Source organism: Aquarana catesbeiana, linkage group LG02 (assembly GCF_042186555.1).
Source record: "Aquarana catesbeiana isolate 2022-GZ linkage group LG02, ASM4218655v1, whole genome shotgun sequence".
In the NCBI taxonomy this organism is placed as follows: Eukaryota; Metazoa; Chordata; class Amphibia; order Anura; family Ranidae; genus Aquarana; species Aquarana catesbeiana.
In genome coordinates this window covers 128751946-128770762 of record NC_133325.1, presented here as the reverse complement: position 1 = coordinate 128770762, position 18817 = coordinate 128751946, and the positions used below count along the sequence as shown (strand labels likewise).

Below are 18817 nucleotides of genomic sequence, written 5' to 3'. Positions count from 1 at the left end.
CAGCCTATATACCGCAAACTACCTCCCACTGATAACTACCATTAAGAAAGACCTATCCCAATGGACACAGACGGCCTTCACATGGCTGGGAAGGGTGAACATAATAAAAATGAATATTTTACCACGCATACTGTTCTTTTTACAGATGCTACCAATTCGATTACCCCGATCTTTTTTTGATAAAATATCTAGCATACTGTCCGAATTCATATGGAATGCGCGCAAACCTAGGATAGCTCTACGAGTCCTACGACGCTCGAAACAAAACGGAGGCCTAGGCCTTCCAGACGTCAGAAGATACTACTGGGCTATAGCGATACAGAGGATGCTTAACTGGCGTTTCCACTCTTGCTCTAAGATTTGGATACCACTAGAGAAATGTTTAGCGGGTAGGAACTTATCATATGCTCCCTGGCTGTCCCGAGAGCATAGGAGGACTGTCGGAGACAACGTCCCCCCTGACAACCCAGGTACTGTCAACCTGGGATAAGATTAGATTAACCCGCTGCTAAAATTGGCTCCCTCGGTGTCCCCACTGGCCCCATTGGGAGGTTTCCTCTGGTTCCCTCCGGGAGAACAAATAGGTTTTTTTGAATCGTGGCTAGAGGGTGGAGACGCCAGTTGTGGCAAACTCATGAAAGACGGCAAACTCCTGGGCTACGAATCTCTGCCTACAGGCAGACAGGGCACCCCAATGAACTTCTGGAAATACAGACAACTACATCACTTCTTTCAATTACAAGGCCATAAGATTAGAGACCCTTCTTCTCTCACCCACCTTGAAAAACTCTTTATTGCAGAAGAACCTACACCACACTTGGTCTCGGAACTCTATAAACTACTAGGTTCCTCATTCCCTAACACCACACCCGCATTTATCAGACGTTGGGAAAAGGACCTGGGCATCGTATTTGCAAAGACAGACTTAACTCACTTGTATCAGCTTACTCATTCATCCTCAATAGAGTCTAAGACCCAGGAAACGAACTTTAAGCTGCTATCCCGTTGGTAGAGTACCTGCAGACTTGGCCCGCTTCTACCCTTCCACATCCGAGCTGTGCTGGAGAGGATGTGGTCAGAAAGGTACACTGAAACACATATGGTGGGATTGCCCTCAAATTAAATCCTTTTGGGAAGATATACGTAACCAAATCAAAATAGTGACAGAGATAGAAATCCCCTTACTCCCGACCTACTTTCTCCTGCAGGTCCCCCCGATCTCACTACGAAAATACAAGAAAAGTGTGCTGCCGCACTTATTAAATGCGGCTAGGCGCCTGATCCCAATCCATTGGAAAAAACATACGACCCCCACACTTGCTGAGTGGATCGGAAAGGTTAGTGAGATCCGGGAGGCCGAGGATTGGGTGGCGACCAATAAAGGCCACAAAGACCGATTCCATGCAATCTGGATGCCATGGGCTGAATACACCTCTGACTCCACCACAGTGTCGTCTAGTCTAGACGTTGCACTACTGGAACTGGCAGACCCTACTCTTAGAGTACTTAGGCTAACAAAAACTCAACCCTGTAGGCAAGACCCTAAAACCTGACCTATCCGAGGAATAACGAATCCAGCTCCGAGGGGTCCGTCGCAGAGGCAGAGGAAGCCTACCAGTACTTGCAGGTAACCTGACCCATTCCCTCTCCCTTTCCCATCCCCCCCCTTCCCTCTCCTATTCCCTCTTCTCACTCTTACTGTACCCCCCCACCTCTCTCTTTTTTATTATTCCCTATTTATTTCTGTGTCTCTCTATTGTTATTTTGGTTTAATATTAGGGAAACTCATGCGAATCAGCTAAGTATGGGCTGTTCAATATAGAAACGAAATCCGCTGGGGGAGATCTCTGGATTTCCAAGAGCCAGATAAATTTTACATGAATAAACCACTGTTGCGGGGTCGCGGTGGCCCACGTGGGAGCGGGAGGTAGATTGATGGAGGTTTTGGGACCCCCCTTCCTGCCCCGGGCGTGGGCCACCGGGCTATGTACCCCGCACATTCCAGAGAGTCCCCCAACTTAAACACACCCTCAAGAGCCCTTAGGCGGGCCCCGCTTCATTTGCATACTTCATGAAAACATGGGGCTTCCAGAGCTCCTGATTACTCCCTTGGCGGGTCTCACAGAGTTATCCCTGGAAGAGCACTTTACATTAGATTAATAGTAATGTATGTGTTTGTTCAACCCACATATTGCATATTGTTACTGAAATGACCCTGCGAGGCCATTGTTTACAGGATTTGCACTGTTGGACATGTCATGTAATGTCTTGTTCTAAAAATAAAAACTTATTATACAAAAAACGTCCCTCGCCAGCATTTAACGTTTTTGATCCATTGAAAAAACAAAATTATTTTTTCTTCAACAAAAACACTAAAATGGAAATACTATTGCAAAAATGTTGAAAAACTCACTGCAAAGCTACTGACGTTTTTATAATGTTATTTTAACATCCAGTATGTATGAGGCGTTAAGGTTTTTGACGTTGCATACACTTAAATTAGCACTTCTGAACAAAGTTATAGTTTACACACTGCTGTATTAAAGTGATACTAAAGACTTGTTTTTTTTTTTCTATATAAATAACAACCATGTTATACTTACCTGCTCTGTGCAGTGGTTTTGCACAAAGCAGCCCAGATCCTCCTCTTCTCGGGTCCCTCGCCAGCCCTCCTGGTAAGTGCCCCCACAGCAAGCAGCTTGCTATGGGAGCACCCGAGCCGAGCCGCTGCTCTGTGTGTCCATTCAGACACGGAGCCGTGGCCCATCCCTGCCCCTTCTCTCCTTATTGGCTCACTGACTTTGACAGCAGCGGGAGCCAATGGCGCCCACTGTGCATATCAGCGGATCAGGAGGGAGAGTCCGGGACAACCGAGTCTCTAGAGCAACATCGCTGGATCGGCTGCTGCAGTAATGTTTTGTTGGACAAATATGTGCAGAAGCACAACCCTGTAAATGCAAAAAGTCCATGATAAAGGAAAACACCCCTTAGAAGAAATCTGACAAAAATATCTATTCCCTGCTTCAAAGGGCTGCTTCCAGTGCTTTCCTGTTTTATTCTATACCTTACAGCACAGCAATCTAACAGTTCTTTTAATGAGAAATAACCGTTCAAAGATTACCTGATGTGTCAAGTTCAGAGGGTTTATATCCGTATTTCTGAAAAGTATCTTTAATCTGATGGATATCTGAACAGTTTCTTGTCTGCAGCACTCTGCAAATCTTTAAAAATGCATTCAGTTCATCGCCTCTCTCGAGGTTTCTGTTAATAGTACCTTGAACATCAGTCTGTTAGATATAAATTAAGCAATATTAAAAATAGAGAAAAGAAAGTAATAGTTAATCATATCAGCAATGGATAATCATGACTACTCCATCTTGCTTTAGGCTGACAGAGCGATAGAGTTGCAACATAACGTCTGTGGCCAGAAAAATAACATAACGTGTAGTATTGCACACACTGCCTCCTAGGAATGGTGAAAAGCTGCCCTGCTGTGTGCACACCAAACTACATATAGTAAAGTGTGTCTGCACCTGAGATCTAACATGAAAATTGCTATTTTGTAGAGAAGGGAATTTTGAGACATTTATAGGCCACAGTCTCTTCATCACTTCAAGCAGGTCTGTCACTGATACCTGCAGTATCTACTACTGATCTTCACAATTTGGGTATGTGTCTATTAGACTTTTGTCAGAAAACAGACAGTCTTATCTGGTTGAAACAAAAACTTGACTATGGGCTTCTAGTGTCAGAGCAGTTTAGAGCTCTAAAAGTGTTGGCCATTTCTGAATCTAGAAGAGCTGCTGCAAGACAAAACAGCTGATCTAGTCAAGGGAGTCTAGGGAGTAGTAGAATTATTAGGAACCTTTTCAGGTTTTGGATTTCATTTTCAATCTTGGCGTCAATGGTCAACTTGTTCCAAAGACATAGTTGCCCTTCAAGTAAGAAGATAATCCAATGTGGCTTCACAGCCATCAGTCAGATTTGTATTTCAAGTGCAAGCTTGAATCTGATTAGTGGACTCGGGACAAAACAAGGCTTCTTTCTTCAGCAATAATAAGTGAGGCCTAATATGTGAACATATTTCCTTAGATCATTTGTTCCAAGCATCACCAAACCTTAAGTCCAACGATTTCTGAGCGTAGATCATGCAGCACTCTCATAGGAGATTCATCTTCATAGTCTGCAGAAAGAAAAATTGCTGTTACAAACAGAAACTTGACAGTGCATGGTTCGCAAAAGTATAAATTAACATTTGCGCTTCAAGACAATAGCAAACAACTAAATCAAAAGAAGCTAAGATGATCCATAGGCCAAGTATAGTGGACATTTTAGTATGCTACAAATGTTTTGAAGACCATCAGGCTTCCAGCAGGTATTTAACAAACTTCAGAAGGCATTTTGTAAGAATTTACTAAACATCTCCAGAGCTTGTCCAGTAGTTTCCCTATTCTTGCTAAATTTCATAAGTGTTCTGTAGAGCAGGCCCAAAATGAAATAATCCCTTTTTCCTATACTCATGCACACCCCAGTGTCTTATTGCCCATTTACACCGGAATCGCACAGGAACGCGTTCTGCGTTTCTGTGCGAAGCAATTTTCAGCCCATTTATTTGATCCTGTGCAGGCAAATGCACTGCATATGGGGCATTAGAATCATATTGACACAAGCAGCAAATCGCACACCCAGTGCGTTTTGAACACGGTGTGGAACATTTGCATGAAATGCAGGTTTCCCGCACCACATTCTGGTGTGAACGGGACCTTAAAGTGAAAGTCAAACACTCTTATCGTTTTCACCCAAGGAAGATGCCATCTTGGCCTCCGTTTGATCTGCAACTGTCATGGTGCTGCACGTGTGCTCAGTTATGACACCAGCCATTGGATGGTTTGACAACTTGCCTGAGAGCACAACCAATGTGACCGTTACATTCCCAGCACATGCCGGAAATGTAACTTTTTTGAAACTGTTAAATTGATGTGTTTACTTCCGCTTTAAAGTAAACTTGTACTTTGCCTATACAAGGAACCCAGCAGGCACCCTCTGTAGAGTGCTTACTTAAAGTTGAACTCTGACAATTACTCAAAGATGTAAAGCTGAACTAAAGAATTTTCTCTTTATATTGCAAACCCTTCCTTAAAAACTGCAAGTTAAAAATCATGCATGTATCAAAAATCACAAATCCGTATACACTTTTGCATACTATCCATATGCCATCTGACCTAGTTTTTTTCATCAGCATTAGTGGGAGGTGATGAAGGGGTGCTACCATCTGAGGGAAAGGATAAAATTATTCCCTCTCCACAGGTTCTCTAGAACAATTATTTTATTCTTTGCCAGGAATTGGACATGTAACAGGGCAGTTCTATGTCCACGCAATCTCTTTCCTCTCTTCTACTCTTTTTAAGCCATTTACTTGTTTTTAAAAACATGGACGAGTTTACCACCCAGTTCCATGATCGATATGCCTCGACAAAATTTTATGTTTCCCTTTCAAAAAATAGATAACTTAACTGTAAATCTGGAAGTCCATCTCACCTCTCCCTCTGGGCACCTGATACTATCCTGCAGTAACCTCCTCCTATCCTCAACCATCTTCTCTCTGCTTCCTTTCCTTTTTATGTTCCTTTCCCTTTGCGCTCTCCCTGTTTCTTACTTTCAGTTCAGCCTGTCGCTGTATGTACCTCAATGCCCTTTCCTTCAATATGGATTGTTAAAATATAAAAGGCATAGACAAAAGACGATTCACTGATACTTTCAGCATAATGTACAAAGCATGTTATTGTAATTTTCTACCTTTGGCTTGTGTATCAAATAGGGACTGCGTCTCTCACTTTTTCTGTCTAATGGCTGTAACTGGATCTCATTTTATTTAACCTAATAAACCTTTATTCTTTAAAAGATGCAACAAATGAGACAGGAGAACACAGGACAGGACTGGAAGGAGCCACACTGTTCTGTGCTCTGAAGGTCTCTGGTTCCTATGGAAATTTGGGAGCATACTAAAAGAGGTGTGGAAAGCCTATGATCTCTTAGCTGTTCAGCTAGCAAAGTTGAAGCCAAGAGGTCATAGAGGATCCCAGGTCCTGCACAGCAGCTAGGAGCTATTCGGGAAAAGCCACCAGACAAAAAAGAGGGACATTTCCCAATCCTGTTGCAAAGCTAAACAGGGGCAGTGAAATGTATTGGGAGACAGATTTAAAACGAGGTAACAGCCGAGTCATCAATTCCTCTTTTGTCTGCTTTAAAGACCACACAAATGTGGCTGCATTGAACTTGCCCTTGATCTCTGCCTATTTATGCATCTACTTGGAGTCAAAATCTTTTCTATCTTCAGTAATAATTATGTCTGTCTTCAAACTTTACAAACTGCTGTCCAAGAATACAGACCGAGAGACACAAACCCGTCAGATTTTGCTGAAGAAGACGATGCTTCATTTGCATGCACTCTTTTTTTTTTTAAAGCCACGTCAGAGTGTTTGGAAATTTATATCCAAACTAAATCACTAAATTTCTACATAGGCTTTAACATATTAGTGTTTTTTTTAAAACATGTTTTCAGTCTTTTACAATTTGCACTTTTCATTAAAATACCTGGTGATTCTGCCATAAAAGTTTTTCTTCAGACATTTCTTGTTATGAGGTGAGAACTCTCTCCCAACTATGCTCCTGCTTTTTCACTCTGTCAGATAAGCTTAGGATGGAGGCTTTAAGCCTCCTGTTTCATTGCATAATTATGAAGCTGGTGCAGGGCAGTGATATACAGCAGGCCCACTTTGCCATCCATTTTCCTTTGTTACTGTGGCACAGCGCTTACTGTTCCTAATAAACTCCTGGAAGAACAGTGGGCCTGGATACTGTCATGTCAGGACCTGATCTGCTGCTCCTAATCAGAAATTATATGCTAAAGGTATAGGGTTTTTTTTTACCATTTACTGATGGCTTTGGCTCATTAACCGCTGGAAGATTTACCCCCCTTCATGACCAGGTCATTTTTTGCAATACTGCACTGCGTTATTTTAACTGACAATTGCGCGGTCGTGCGACACTGTACCAAAATACATTTTATGTCCTTTTTTCCCCACAAATAGAGATTTCTTTTGGTGGTATTTGACCACCTCTGCGTTTTTTATATGACGGCGGCAGAAACCCTTCCTCCCTCCGGGCGGACATCATGACGTCTTTGTCTTCCAGGCATTGTGGAGAGCTGCATCACTGGGGACCTGGTGCGCATGCCCGGCGGCCGCAATGTCAGTCGGGCACCCATGATTACTCAACACAGAGCAGGGACGTGGATCTGTGTGTAATCACACAGATCCACGTTCCTGTCAGGGGAGAGGAGAACTGATTGTATGTTCCTTGTATATGGGAACACCGATTGGTCTCCTCCCCTCATCAGTTCCCTCCCCCCACAGTTAGACTCACTCCCTAGGACACACATTTAAACCCTTCAGCGCCCCCTAGAGTTAACCCTTTCCCTGCCAGTGCCATTTATACAGTAATCAATGCATTTTTATAGCTCTGATCGCTTTATAAATGTCAATGGTCCCAAAATAGTGTCAAAAGTGTTCGATCTGTCCGCCACAATCACGATAAAAATCACAGCTTGTCGCCATTACTAAATCTTCCAGGACGGCACACCTGAGAGATGAGGGGCTCCTCCCCACAGGAAACAATCAATCAACAGCTGTTTTAAGTCCACACCCTTCCCCCTGATCCTCAGTTTGTAGAGAAGTAACTCCTGAACCTGGTTCACAAGGGAAATCATTCCTCATAGGCACTCACCTTCTAGTGTTCTAAAATTTTCCCTCCTCCAACGGGTGGGAAGTAGGCCTGCCGTCCTGGAAGATTTCCCAGAAAGACAGTAGAAAGGCTAGTACTTTTCTCAAGTCATCTTCCAGGACGGCACACCTGAGAGGATAATCAAGTACCTCAGGCCTACCTTAGGGTGGGACCACTGCAAGACCCTCTTGGCGAACCTCGGTTCTGCAGTAAGCTTTACCTTTACTCCATATGCTTGATGAAGGTATCTTAGCTGGATCATGCGGCTGATCTGCCGGTCTACTCCACCGGTGTCCCTGCCTTCTCTGTTTCGGATGCAGGGTCTAGGTGGAGTGGGCTCTTAAAGATGGAATCAGAAAACATGTTAAACTTGTAGGTTATCAATGTTGCCTGTCACACATCTACCAACAATGGCCTATTCTGCCTATAGGTGCTGTTTACAACCACTAAAAAGATTAATCTGAGACCTGTGTTTTAAGACAAGGACACTACATTGATCCATAAGAGGGCCTGTCTTAACACAACCCTGTCCAGGGAAATAAAACTGCCAAAAAAGGGGGGCCCCTGACAGACAACCCCTTTTTGTTCATTTTTATCTTTACGTCAGCAAAGACTGAAGGGAAACCTACTTAAGGGAAATAGATTAACAAAAACTTAATCCCTGGGTTTAAGGCATGCCCAATCTATAGTTTTACTTACGCCTGAGAGCCTACTCAGGAGACTAACACTCATATTGCTACATCTAGTTTTGCTAGAAGGGCAAAATGAAGGCCATGCACCGAGCTGTAACCTATTTGGTCGGGTATACATGTTTATACTTCATCTTCAGGCCATAAAACTCCTCTGAACCAAACTTCCTAAGTTCTTATTAAACAGGGCGATTCATTATCGCCTTCCTCCAGTGACCCATAACTCTACTGGGCTTCAACCCTAGGAAATGGCTCTGGCATCCCTGAATGTAAGGGGTCGAGGCTTTCGGACATGTGACATCTGCAGCCAGAACTCCTGGCCCTTCCACGGAAGAGAAGGCTGAAATACAAAAAGGTGATACATATATTATTAATATCACAAATAAAAAAAAAAAAAAAAATCATAGATTGTGGACATAGCACAATAGATTTAGACAGAAAGGACACAAGCATAGACAACAATGTTGTGTATCTGAGTGTGACTAGCTAAACCAAAATATCAAATATGGGAAGAGACCCAAATCTGAACCTCAGTCTGGTTTTCTGATGTGCGGCCAATATGTAAGCATTAAGACACAAACACACCTTAAATGCTGCGCATTTCTGAAGTGCAGCTAGCTAGATCATAACTGGTAAACACAGAAAGGACGGGAACCTCCTTTTACAGTGGTGTTTTACTGATGTACAGCAAAACAAGGCTATAAAGAGAAGACAGAAAGACCCAAACTTCTATGTTGCGCATTTATGACGAACCACCAAGTACAGTTATAAGACAATCTTTCCTGTTATGCAGTGCAGTTACATAGAACCAACAGAGAAAGAACACAAGCAACCTACAGCATTGTGTTTTTCTGAAGTGCCATAAGGTAAGGCAATATGAAACAAAAAGCACCAACAAGCTTCAATGTTGAGTACTTCTGCTGTGCAGCAACATAAAAACAAACAACAGACAGCCTTTACAGCTGCGATCTTTCTGGTCTACTGCAAAATAAGGCAATAACTCCACAATGAGTATTCCTGCTGCATTGCAAAACCTGAACCAGAAGGGACAGATAAGCTTAGGGTTCCCACACCCGTGCGATCCAACCTGCCACTTGGGACTGCAAGACGCATGAGAAGTCATATACTATGGCTTCCAAAGGGTACCATTCGTGACTGTGCGACTCCAGGTCGCAACGTCTCCAGCAGTCCCTGCTTACGGAACCACAGACCTCAAGATTACACAGGTCGCAGGAAAAGCAGTTTTCGGGTTGAACAAACAAGGGGTCCCCATGCTGTGGCTCCCTGGAGGAGTGCAGCCAACAACCCCCTACTGTGTATACCTAAGAAACAGCAAGGAAGATCAATGAGAAACACCACTTACTGCTGTGCCTTTCTGATATACGGACGATAAGGCAGTAAATATAGGACATACAGGACACAAACAATGTTCAATCTTTGTGTATGTCTGATGTGTAACATATACCAATACTGAGCAGAGATGTCATCACCCTCAATGTATCTCCCTGATGAGCAGCAAAAACAAATCAGAAAAGACAGACAAACAACCTTCACTGTTGTGTCCTTTCTGATATGCAGCCAATAAGGCAGTAAATGAAAGACATAAAAGGACAGACAACCTTCAATCTCGTATGTGTCTGATGTGCAACAACAATTTTGAATAGAGATAGCACATCCATATTCAAGTGATTTGGCATGTGACTCAACATGTCAAATCGCATGCCTAAAATTGGCAGCCATTGCCGTTAATAGCACTGACTGAATCAGCACTGGCCACTTTGTGGTGCTGCACTGATTACCAATGGCAGTATGTGTACTACCCCTGGCACAGGTTCAATTTTGTATTTTCCAACAAAATCAGGACCATCCGTCTTCACTGCTACCTTTCTGATAAGCAACCAATAAGGCAGTAATACAGGACCCACAGACAAACCTCAATCGTGTATATCTCTAATGTGCAACAATCTAACAATTCTGAATAGAGATAGCACATCCATATTGAAGCGATTTGGCATGCGATTCACATGTCAAATCGCATGCCTAAAATCTGCAGCTATTGCCGTTAATAGCACTGTCTGAATCAGCACAACGCCACCTTGTGGTGCTGTACCGATTACCAAAGGCAGTATATGTACTACCCCTTCCATCAATCTTTCCTGCTGCCTTTCTGATAAGCAACCAATAAGGCAGTAATACAGGACACAAAAACCCCACAGGCAGACCCCAATCTTGTGTAGGTCTGATGTGCAGCAATATAACAATTATGAGCATAAATGTCATCACCAGACTCAATGATGTGCGTTTCTGGCATGCGGCACAAAACCAGAAAGTACAGACCACCTTCCATGTTGTATTTTCTGATCTGTAGCCAAACAAAGCAGTACCTTTAGGATTTAAAGGACACCCAACAAGCTTCAGCAGAGATGTCACAAATCTCAATGTGTACTTTAGTTGTGCCACCAAACACCCCAGCAAGGACAAACCTTCACTACTGAGGTCTACCGGTGAGCAGCCAAGAAGGAGTCATGGTGTATCCCTTTATGAAATGACCAAACAGGGGCAATTTAATTCATAGGCATAGCCTGGGCTGTAGATACTAATCCTTCACCACCAGTGAAGGAACCGATCCTAAAATGGTTGGACACCTTACTATAGTAGCTGTTGTCCTACCTTACCTCCGTAGATTGAGCAAACACTAGCCAGCTCATACACGGGTGGGGCTGATCAGTAACTAAAGTCTCAATGACCCCAGCCCTAGAGACCAATATAAGACCTCTAAAAAGGGTGGTTACCAATTTAGCCTGGAGGTAAATAGCCACCTGCAGCCCTTAAAGAAGCAATCATATAGCCATCTAGCTCTTGCATATGTTTGCACAGAAAATCCTTAATCAAAGGATATAGGAAAAACGATTTATGGTAAATCGCTTTTAGATCTGTCACTGAGTGGACTGTAGCCCAAACCAACAAAAAGGTTTTTCTTACCCCCTGCATTAAAATATAACCACAATGTAAGAGTGGAGTGGGAGGTTGGAGCTTATGAAAAGTTACCCACAGCAAGCAACCCCCAAAAGGAGGATCTGTCACAAGGGAACCCCTATTGTGCCACACAGAAGCTTGGTCCCTGCCACATTGTTGAAAGTTAGGTCAGCTTTTAAGCATCTTGGAGCAACTTTAAAGCAGATTCCTAGCAGCTGGGCTAATAAGGCCAGATAACCTAGTGCACCTGCTGAGCAAGGGAGCTTACTCCTGAATCCTTCAACCATTGCACCATTAATACCTTGTTCAGTGGTATACCTGGCCAGTAAGGAACTCTTTGTTCTACCAGGTCACCCTCTTTGCTGTATTAACCCCTACTAATGTACCACAACCGGGTATGTAGGGAGAGGCTGGCAACCTACTGTTGTGATAACCACAGTGTCTCTGCTATAAGAGGAAGCTGTGGCTGGTGGTTTTTAGCAGTAGCTTCTGGGCTATTTTGTTATGGAGACCCCAGGTCCTGCACTGCACCACTCAGTAGATACAGGTGGAAGGGGAAAAAATGCCTTACCTACCTCTTTCCCATCTGAGGTGGTTTAGGCACACTCGCTCCTCTGCACCACTTGTCCACCATACAGCATCTCTGATGCAGGAGGGAGCTGTGGCTGGTGTCTTTAGCAAAAGCTTCTGGGCTATTTGAATCCAGACCCCAGGGGAGATTATCTCAAATGCCCAGAAACTATCTGGCTGGGATTGGGGATTTTTGACTCACCGTTGTCGTCTTCCCCTTTTGCCACAGCCACCGGGCTTGCTTTTCCATCCTTATGGTCCACACGCAAGGAGGATAGCCGCCAAAGTGCCCCCCCCCCCGCCCCGCTGTCCCTTTAGGAAGCTGCAAGGTTAGGCTGTGTCCTGCACTGTCCAGTCAGTATATACACATATGGGGGGGGGGGGGGCAATGCCGTACGTTCCTCATTCCCATCTGAGGTGGTTTAGGCAGACATTCACCATAGTAAACTGGTGCCTCCTCGAAAGGAGGATGTGGGCGCCTGCTCCTGCCGACTCTCAGCCTTCCCTTCTGGGTAAGAACGCGGGTCGTTCAGGCGGTGCCCTCCCCAGCAGCCCACGCGAGCTACCAGGGACCCAGGAGTCAGGGGATACGATCCCCCTGGAAAGAACCGACGGCCAGCACCCCCGTCTGAACGGACGTCCGGACAGGTAAGGGGGGGGGGGACAGGATAACGGCCCCTGAAGTTCTGGGGACACCACTGTACCCAGGGGCCTTCAGCTCTCAGGGGGGCTTTCCCAGTTTCTGCTGCCCCCCCCTGAGGAAAGGATAGGGGAACCCCCCGGGAAGGATAAATATATCCCGCCAGACCCAGAGGCTTTCCAGGCATTTGGTCCGGCTCCCAGGGGGAGACCACCAGCCCCAGGCTTCGGTCATTTGGAAAAAAACAAACAGTTTTGCCGTGTAGGGAGAAACACAATCAAAAACTGAGGATCAGGGGGAAGGGTGTGGACTTAAAACAGTTGTTGATTGATTGTGTTTCCTGTGGGGAGGAGCCTCTCATCTCTCAGGTGTGCCGTCCTGGAAGATGACTTGAGAAAAGTTAATAATAAAAATGACAAATCTATCCCCTATTTCGTAGACGATATAACTTTTGCGCAAACCAATCAATATACACTTATTGCGATTTTTTTTTTACCAAAAATATGTAGAAGAATATATATTGGCCTAAACCGAGGAAAAAAATAGTTATTTTTTTTGTTTTTTTTTTTAAATTGGGATATTTATTATAGCAAGAAGTAATAAATATTGTGTTTTTTTTCAAAATTGTCACTCTTTTTTGTTTAAAAAAAAAATTAAAAAAACGCAGAGGTGATCAAATACCACCAAAAGAAAGCTCTATTTGTGGGGGGAAAAAATTATCAAAATTTAATTTAGGTACAACGTCACATGACTGTGCAATTGTCATTCAAAGTGTGACAGCGCTGAAAGCTGAAAATTGGCCTGGGCAGGAAGGGGGTGAAAATGCCCTATACTGAAGTGGTTAAATCCCTACAGAATGGCTAGAGAATTGGGCATATTCCATCTTTTGCAAAAAAATAAATGCATCTACTCGGATTGTGCGTTTATTCGTTTTATTATCATTTCAGCATTTGAGCCTGCAAAGCACTGCAACCGCAATTAGTGGATTGCGGGTTCAATGCTCAGGCTCCTGCAGACTTTTCCTCCAGGCCGCATGTTCTTACCAAAGCATGGACCCTTGGTTATGGGGTTGGAAGTATCAATGAACTTTGCTTTACTAAGAACTACAAGTCCCTCTATTGTGGTGGCAGATCCATTAGAAGATCTCTGTTGATGGATGACACAGCTGTGTAGACTAAACCCTGAACTGCCACACCAAATTCAAAAAACAGCAGGAGCTTACCGGGACTGGGAAACCCCAAGATTCAGTAAAGAAGGGGTTGCTGTGGATTTTGACCACATTTCATGTCACACCCTAAAAATGGGTGTAATACGAAACATGACCAGGAAAGAGGCTGTTGATTTTAAGTATAGTTTGCAAACACAGTTGAGTCCTCCGATTTTAATAAAAGATTAAAAACCAGTTAAAATGATGTCCCCTTTGCTGTTTATTTTATAAACTGTGAGACAGAATCTAATTACCACTGTCTTCTTGATTGAATGCTTGGTCCAGATGAGCTGTCTCTTTCTCCAAGGTGTTTGCCAAGGACCTCAGTTTACAGAAGAAGTTTCCAGTCACAGACATGGCTGCACTGATCGTTTGCTTTAACTTTTGTCACTTTTGCTGGACAGCTTGGTCTGAATGTAAATGCGAAGAAAACTATAAGGGATTGTGAAAGAAACAAGGATTAAATATACTGAATTTTATCATTACATGTTTTGAATGCATACATTTATCAGTATTTACTGCATATATTAGTAATTAAACTTAAAGAGGAACTTCCCCAAACCTGTGTTCAACCACCTCTTTTATGTTGGGTTGTGCCCAATTAACACACTCGCTGACTCTGCAAATCTTGAGCTGTCCTGCAGCATGCTGAAATGCACTAGAACGCGTTCCCGAAAAAGGTTAGGTGCCGTTTTGACTGCACTGAGTGCCTAATAAGCCTATTCAAACTTAATGGTCTTATCGTAATGTACGATGACGCACCAGAAAAGTGTGAACACGGCCTTAAAAGTTGTTTTCTGTCTTCAATAAATACCTGGGGATCCTGCCATGAAGTCCTTGTTCGACACTTCCTGTTAGAGTAACAGATGTCTTGCCAACAATACTGATGGAACTACAAGTGGCCGTGCCTACACACCTTGCACTGGCATGGTCCACTGTTGTCACCATTAGAAAGTCGGTCCGGTACACAGCAATTATATGCAGCCGATGTTGAAGTACATGTAGACAGGAAGTGGCTAAAGGGGGATGCAAAAAGATCACCAGCAGTTTATTATGGAAGAAAAAGATAAAATGGTAATTGCTTACAAAAGCACACTGCTTCAACAAACTAAGGCCAGATTTACATCTTTGCAAGGTGCTGTGTCATTCATTTTGAATGGCACCTTAACAAATTATTGCAGTAGCAGGCAGCAATCCGCATTGCAGACCACAACACATGGCATGATGCACTATGTTAGAAAAAAGGGTCAGTTATCTGTTCTAGTGATCATATAACCGCTCCCTCTTTTCCAAGATGTTAAATCTGCAAGGATGTTGGTGGAGCTTCTCATCGGTGCTATACATCTTCTGCTGATACAAGACCTTGCCGCAAAACAGGACACAGCAGCCATTATGGTTGGACTTGATTTTGAGCGGAGGGAGGGGGTGCAGGGGGATGAACACTGAACCACCTCTCAGCCAATCAGGAGGCGTGGGTCTAATACCCGTCACCTGATTGGCTGAAGGCACAGGCGCTCCGATTGGACACCTAAGGGAAACCGAAGAAGAGACGCACGGGAGGGCAGAGAAGCATGGAGGATGCAGGAGCCGTCGCCTGACCCACTGCATGTCCCGCCACCAGGATGGGGTAAGTGCCGGCAAGCAGAGAGGGGGGATCACAGAGGCTGCAATTGATGTTTTTTTTTTCAGTATTTTTCAGAATGTTTGTGGCCCCCCCCCCCAAATTTTTGAGCACCAGCCGCCAATGGGAGGGGGTACAGGGGGCACGGAGGTTTTACAGGGGATGCTGAGGGAGGGGATACAGGGGGCACGGAGGTTCTACAGTGGATGCTGAGGGAGTGGGTGCAGGGGGAGGAGGTACAGGGGATGCTGTGGGAGGGGGTACAGGGGGCACAGAGGTTGCACAGGGGGCGAGGAGGGGGTGCAGAGGAAGGGGGTACAGAGGGTGTGAAGAGGGTACATGGGACGCAGAGGGAGGGTTCAGGGGACGCTGAGGGAGGGGGGGTTCAGGGACGCTGAGGTTGGGTACAGGGGGTGTGGAGGGGGTACAGGGGACGCTGAGGGAGGAGGGGTACAGGGGACGCTGAGGGAGGAGGGGTACAGGGGACGCTGAGGGAGGAGGGGTACAGGGGACGCTGAGGGAGGAGGGGTACAGGGGACGCTGAGGGAGGAGGTGCAGAGGGAGGGGGTGCAGGGGGCGTGGAGGGGGTACAGAGGGAGGGGGTACAGAGGGTGTGGAGGGAAGGGGTACAGAGGGAGGTGGGTACAGGGGGCGTGGAGGGAAGGGGGTACAGGGGGCGAGGAGGGAGGGGGTGCAGAGGAAGGGGGTACAGGGGGGTGTGAAGAGGGTACAGGGGACGCTGAGGGAGGGTGTACAGAGGGAGGGTTCAGGGGACGCTGAGGGAGGGGGGTTCAGGGACGCTGAGGGAGGGTACAGGAGCGCTGAGGGAGGGAGGGTACACAGGCACTGAGGGAGGATTACAGGGGGTGTGGAGGGGGTACAGGGGACGCTGAGGAGGGAGGGGTACAGGGGCGCTGAGGGAGGGGTACAGGGGGTGTGGAGGGGGTACAGGGGACGCTGAGGGAGGGGGGTACAGGGGACGCTGAGGGAGGGGGTGCAGAGGGAGGGGGTACAGGGGGCGTGGAGGGGGTACAGAGGGTTCAGAGGGAGGGGGTACAGAGGGTTCGGAGGGAAGGGGTACAGAGGGCGTGGAGGGAAGGGGTACAGAGGGCGTGGAGGGAAGGGGTACAGAGGGCGTGGAGGGAAGGAGGTACAGGGGGCGCGGAGGGAGGGGGGTGAGGAGGGAGGGGGGTACAGGGGGCGAGGAGGGAGGGGGTGCAGAGGAAGGGGGTACAGGGGTTGTGAAGAGGGTACAGGGGATGCTGAGGGAGGGGGGTTCAGGGGCGCTGAGGGAGGGTTCAGGGGGTACAGGGGACGCTGAGGGAGGGGGTGCAGAGGGAGGGGGTACAGGGGGCGTGGAGGGGGTACAGGGGACGCTGAGCGAGGGGGTGCAGAGGGAGGGGGTACAGGGGACGCTGAGGGAGGGGGTACAGGGGGTGTGGAGGGGGTACAGGGGACGCTGAGGGAGGGGGTGCAGAGGGAGGGGGTACAGGGGGTGTGGAGGGGGTACAGGGGACGCTGAGGGAGGGGGTGCAGAGGGAGGGGGTACAGGGGACGCTGAGGGAGGGGGTACAGGGGGTGTGGAGGGGGTACAGGGGACGCTGAGGGAGGGGGTGCAGAGGGAGGGGGTACAGGGGGTGTGGAGGGGGTACAGGGGACGCTGAGGGAGGGGGTGCAGAGGGAGGGGGTACAGGGGACGCTGAGGGGGTACAGAGGGTTCAGAGGGAGGGGGTACTGGGGGTGTGGAGGGAAGGGGGTACAGGGGGCACTGAGGGGGTACAGGGGACGCTGAGGGGGTACAGGGGACGCTGAGGGGGTACAGGGGACGCTGAGGGGGTACAGGGGGGCGCGGAACAGAGAATCTGATGACAGTCCTGTGTCTGGTATGTACATTGAGGAGAATATAAAGCAGTGTAGGGTGCTCAGATCACACACAGGGAGGAATGCACAGCACAGACACAGAAGAGGCCACCAGTCAGAGTCTAATCTGCTAGAAGACACATTGTCAGGGGAAGGTGGCAGTACACCGATATTCCGGGCCCTGTGGAGGTGATATTGGGGGAGGGGAGCCCCGGGAACCCACCTGTCACGTACACGGATCTCTCCTCCGCCCCGCTGCCGCCAACAACTTGAATTTTTTTTTTCTTTTCAATATTCCTCCTCAAACTTTATTGACTACATTGTTCGCATGCAAGATTTAGAGGAGAGACGTTTTGGTAACAGCCTGCCACCTTGTGGTTGACTGCAGATCTACCGCATCGAACTATTTCCCTTTCAACTCTATATAGACCGTTTTAAAATACATAAACCCAGTGCGTGTGGGGGAGGGCTGTGCTTAGTAACCACCCTGGGCTTGTAGTGTGCTGTGATGGGTAGACTGCTACCCAAAGCTGAAAGTAAACTGTTTAAATATACCTGAACAATAATGGAAGAGATCAAAGATCACCAAACTAAATTTAGACTGGGCTGGGATCTGGACTGTCTGGCTGGCAGGATTCATCCTATTAGAGCAGTATACGTTTTGGTTAGGACAGTGCTGGGGTCAGGAGTAATAATAAGTGCAGGGACCAGGAGTAGGGATGGGAAAACGGTTGGGCCCGAACATGAGTTTGGGCCAAACATTGGCTGTTCGTAAATATGACAAACACCCGAATTATCAGGGTTTTCAACCGTTTGTTTGGCCCACCGAACGACCACAATGCACTGTGCTGCCGCCCTTTTAGAGCCATTGGACACTGTCATGATGACTCTATCCAATCATGGCTCATTACTCTTAGTCCCACCCCACACTATAAAAGTATTCTTTCAATAACGGCCATTTTTAGTGTGATATCAGCGTGGAGAGAGATGGAGTAGGGCTCTTCAGTGCAGTTAGTGTGCTATAGTGTGCTATTCTGATTCTAATGTCAGTATAGAATATCAGTTTAGTGTGAATCTAGGGATCGTTCGGTCAGTGTGAGTGTAGTGAACACCATTCATCTTTACATTAGTGTGAATCTTGGGATAGTTCCAGGCAGTGTGGGTGTAGTGACTGTTTAACACTGTATATTTCATTGCATTACTGCAAGTTTAACGCCATATAGTTCTGTGAGTTAAGTGCAGTTTAACGCAGTATATTTCTGGCCGTTACTGCAAGTTTAACTCTGTATATTTCAGTGCGTTAGTGCACATTTAACATAGTATTTTTCAGTGCGTACTGCAAGTTTAACGCTGTATATTTTAGTGCGTTACTGCAAATTTAACGCCGTATATTTCACTGCCTTAGTGCACATTTAACGCAGTATATTTCTGTGCGTTAGTGCATGTTTAAAGCCGTATATTTCAGTGCGTTA

General features: G+C 46.2%; 1 protein-coding gene across 2 annotated transcripts in view; it reads right to left on the bottom strand.

Annotated features, from left to right (window-relative positions):
- SKA3 (spindle and kinetochore associated complex subunit 3) overlaps positions 1-17775 on the bottom strand; it is a 49392-nt gene extending 31617 nt beyond the window's left edge. The window contains exons 1-4 of one of the 2 annotated variants that reach the window (XM_073613449.1): positions 17580-17775; positions 14119-14296; positions 4119-4183; positions 3122-3287 (exon numbers count right to left, since the gene is read on the bottom strand). In XM_073613449.1, coding sequence (XP_073469550.1) covers positions 3122-3287; positions 4119-4183; positions 14119-14221 — 334 coding nt within the window. In that variant the 5' untranslated portion in view covers positions 14222-14296; positions 17580-17775. Of the gene's footprint in view, positions 1-3121; positions 3288-4118; positions 4184-14118; positions 14297-17568 lie in introns of both variants that reach the window. The other variant, XM_073613448.1, reaches the window with a different exon arrangement.
- Between the last annotated feature and the right edge of the window lie 1042 nt (positions 17776-18817).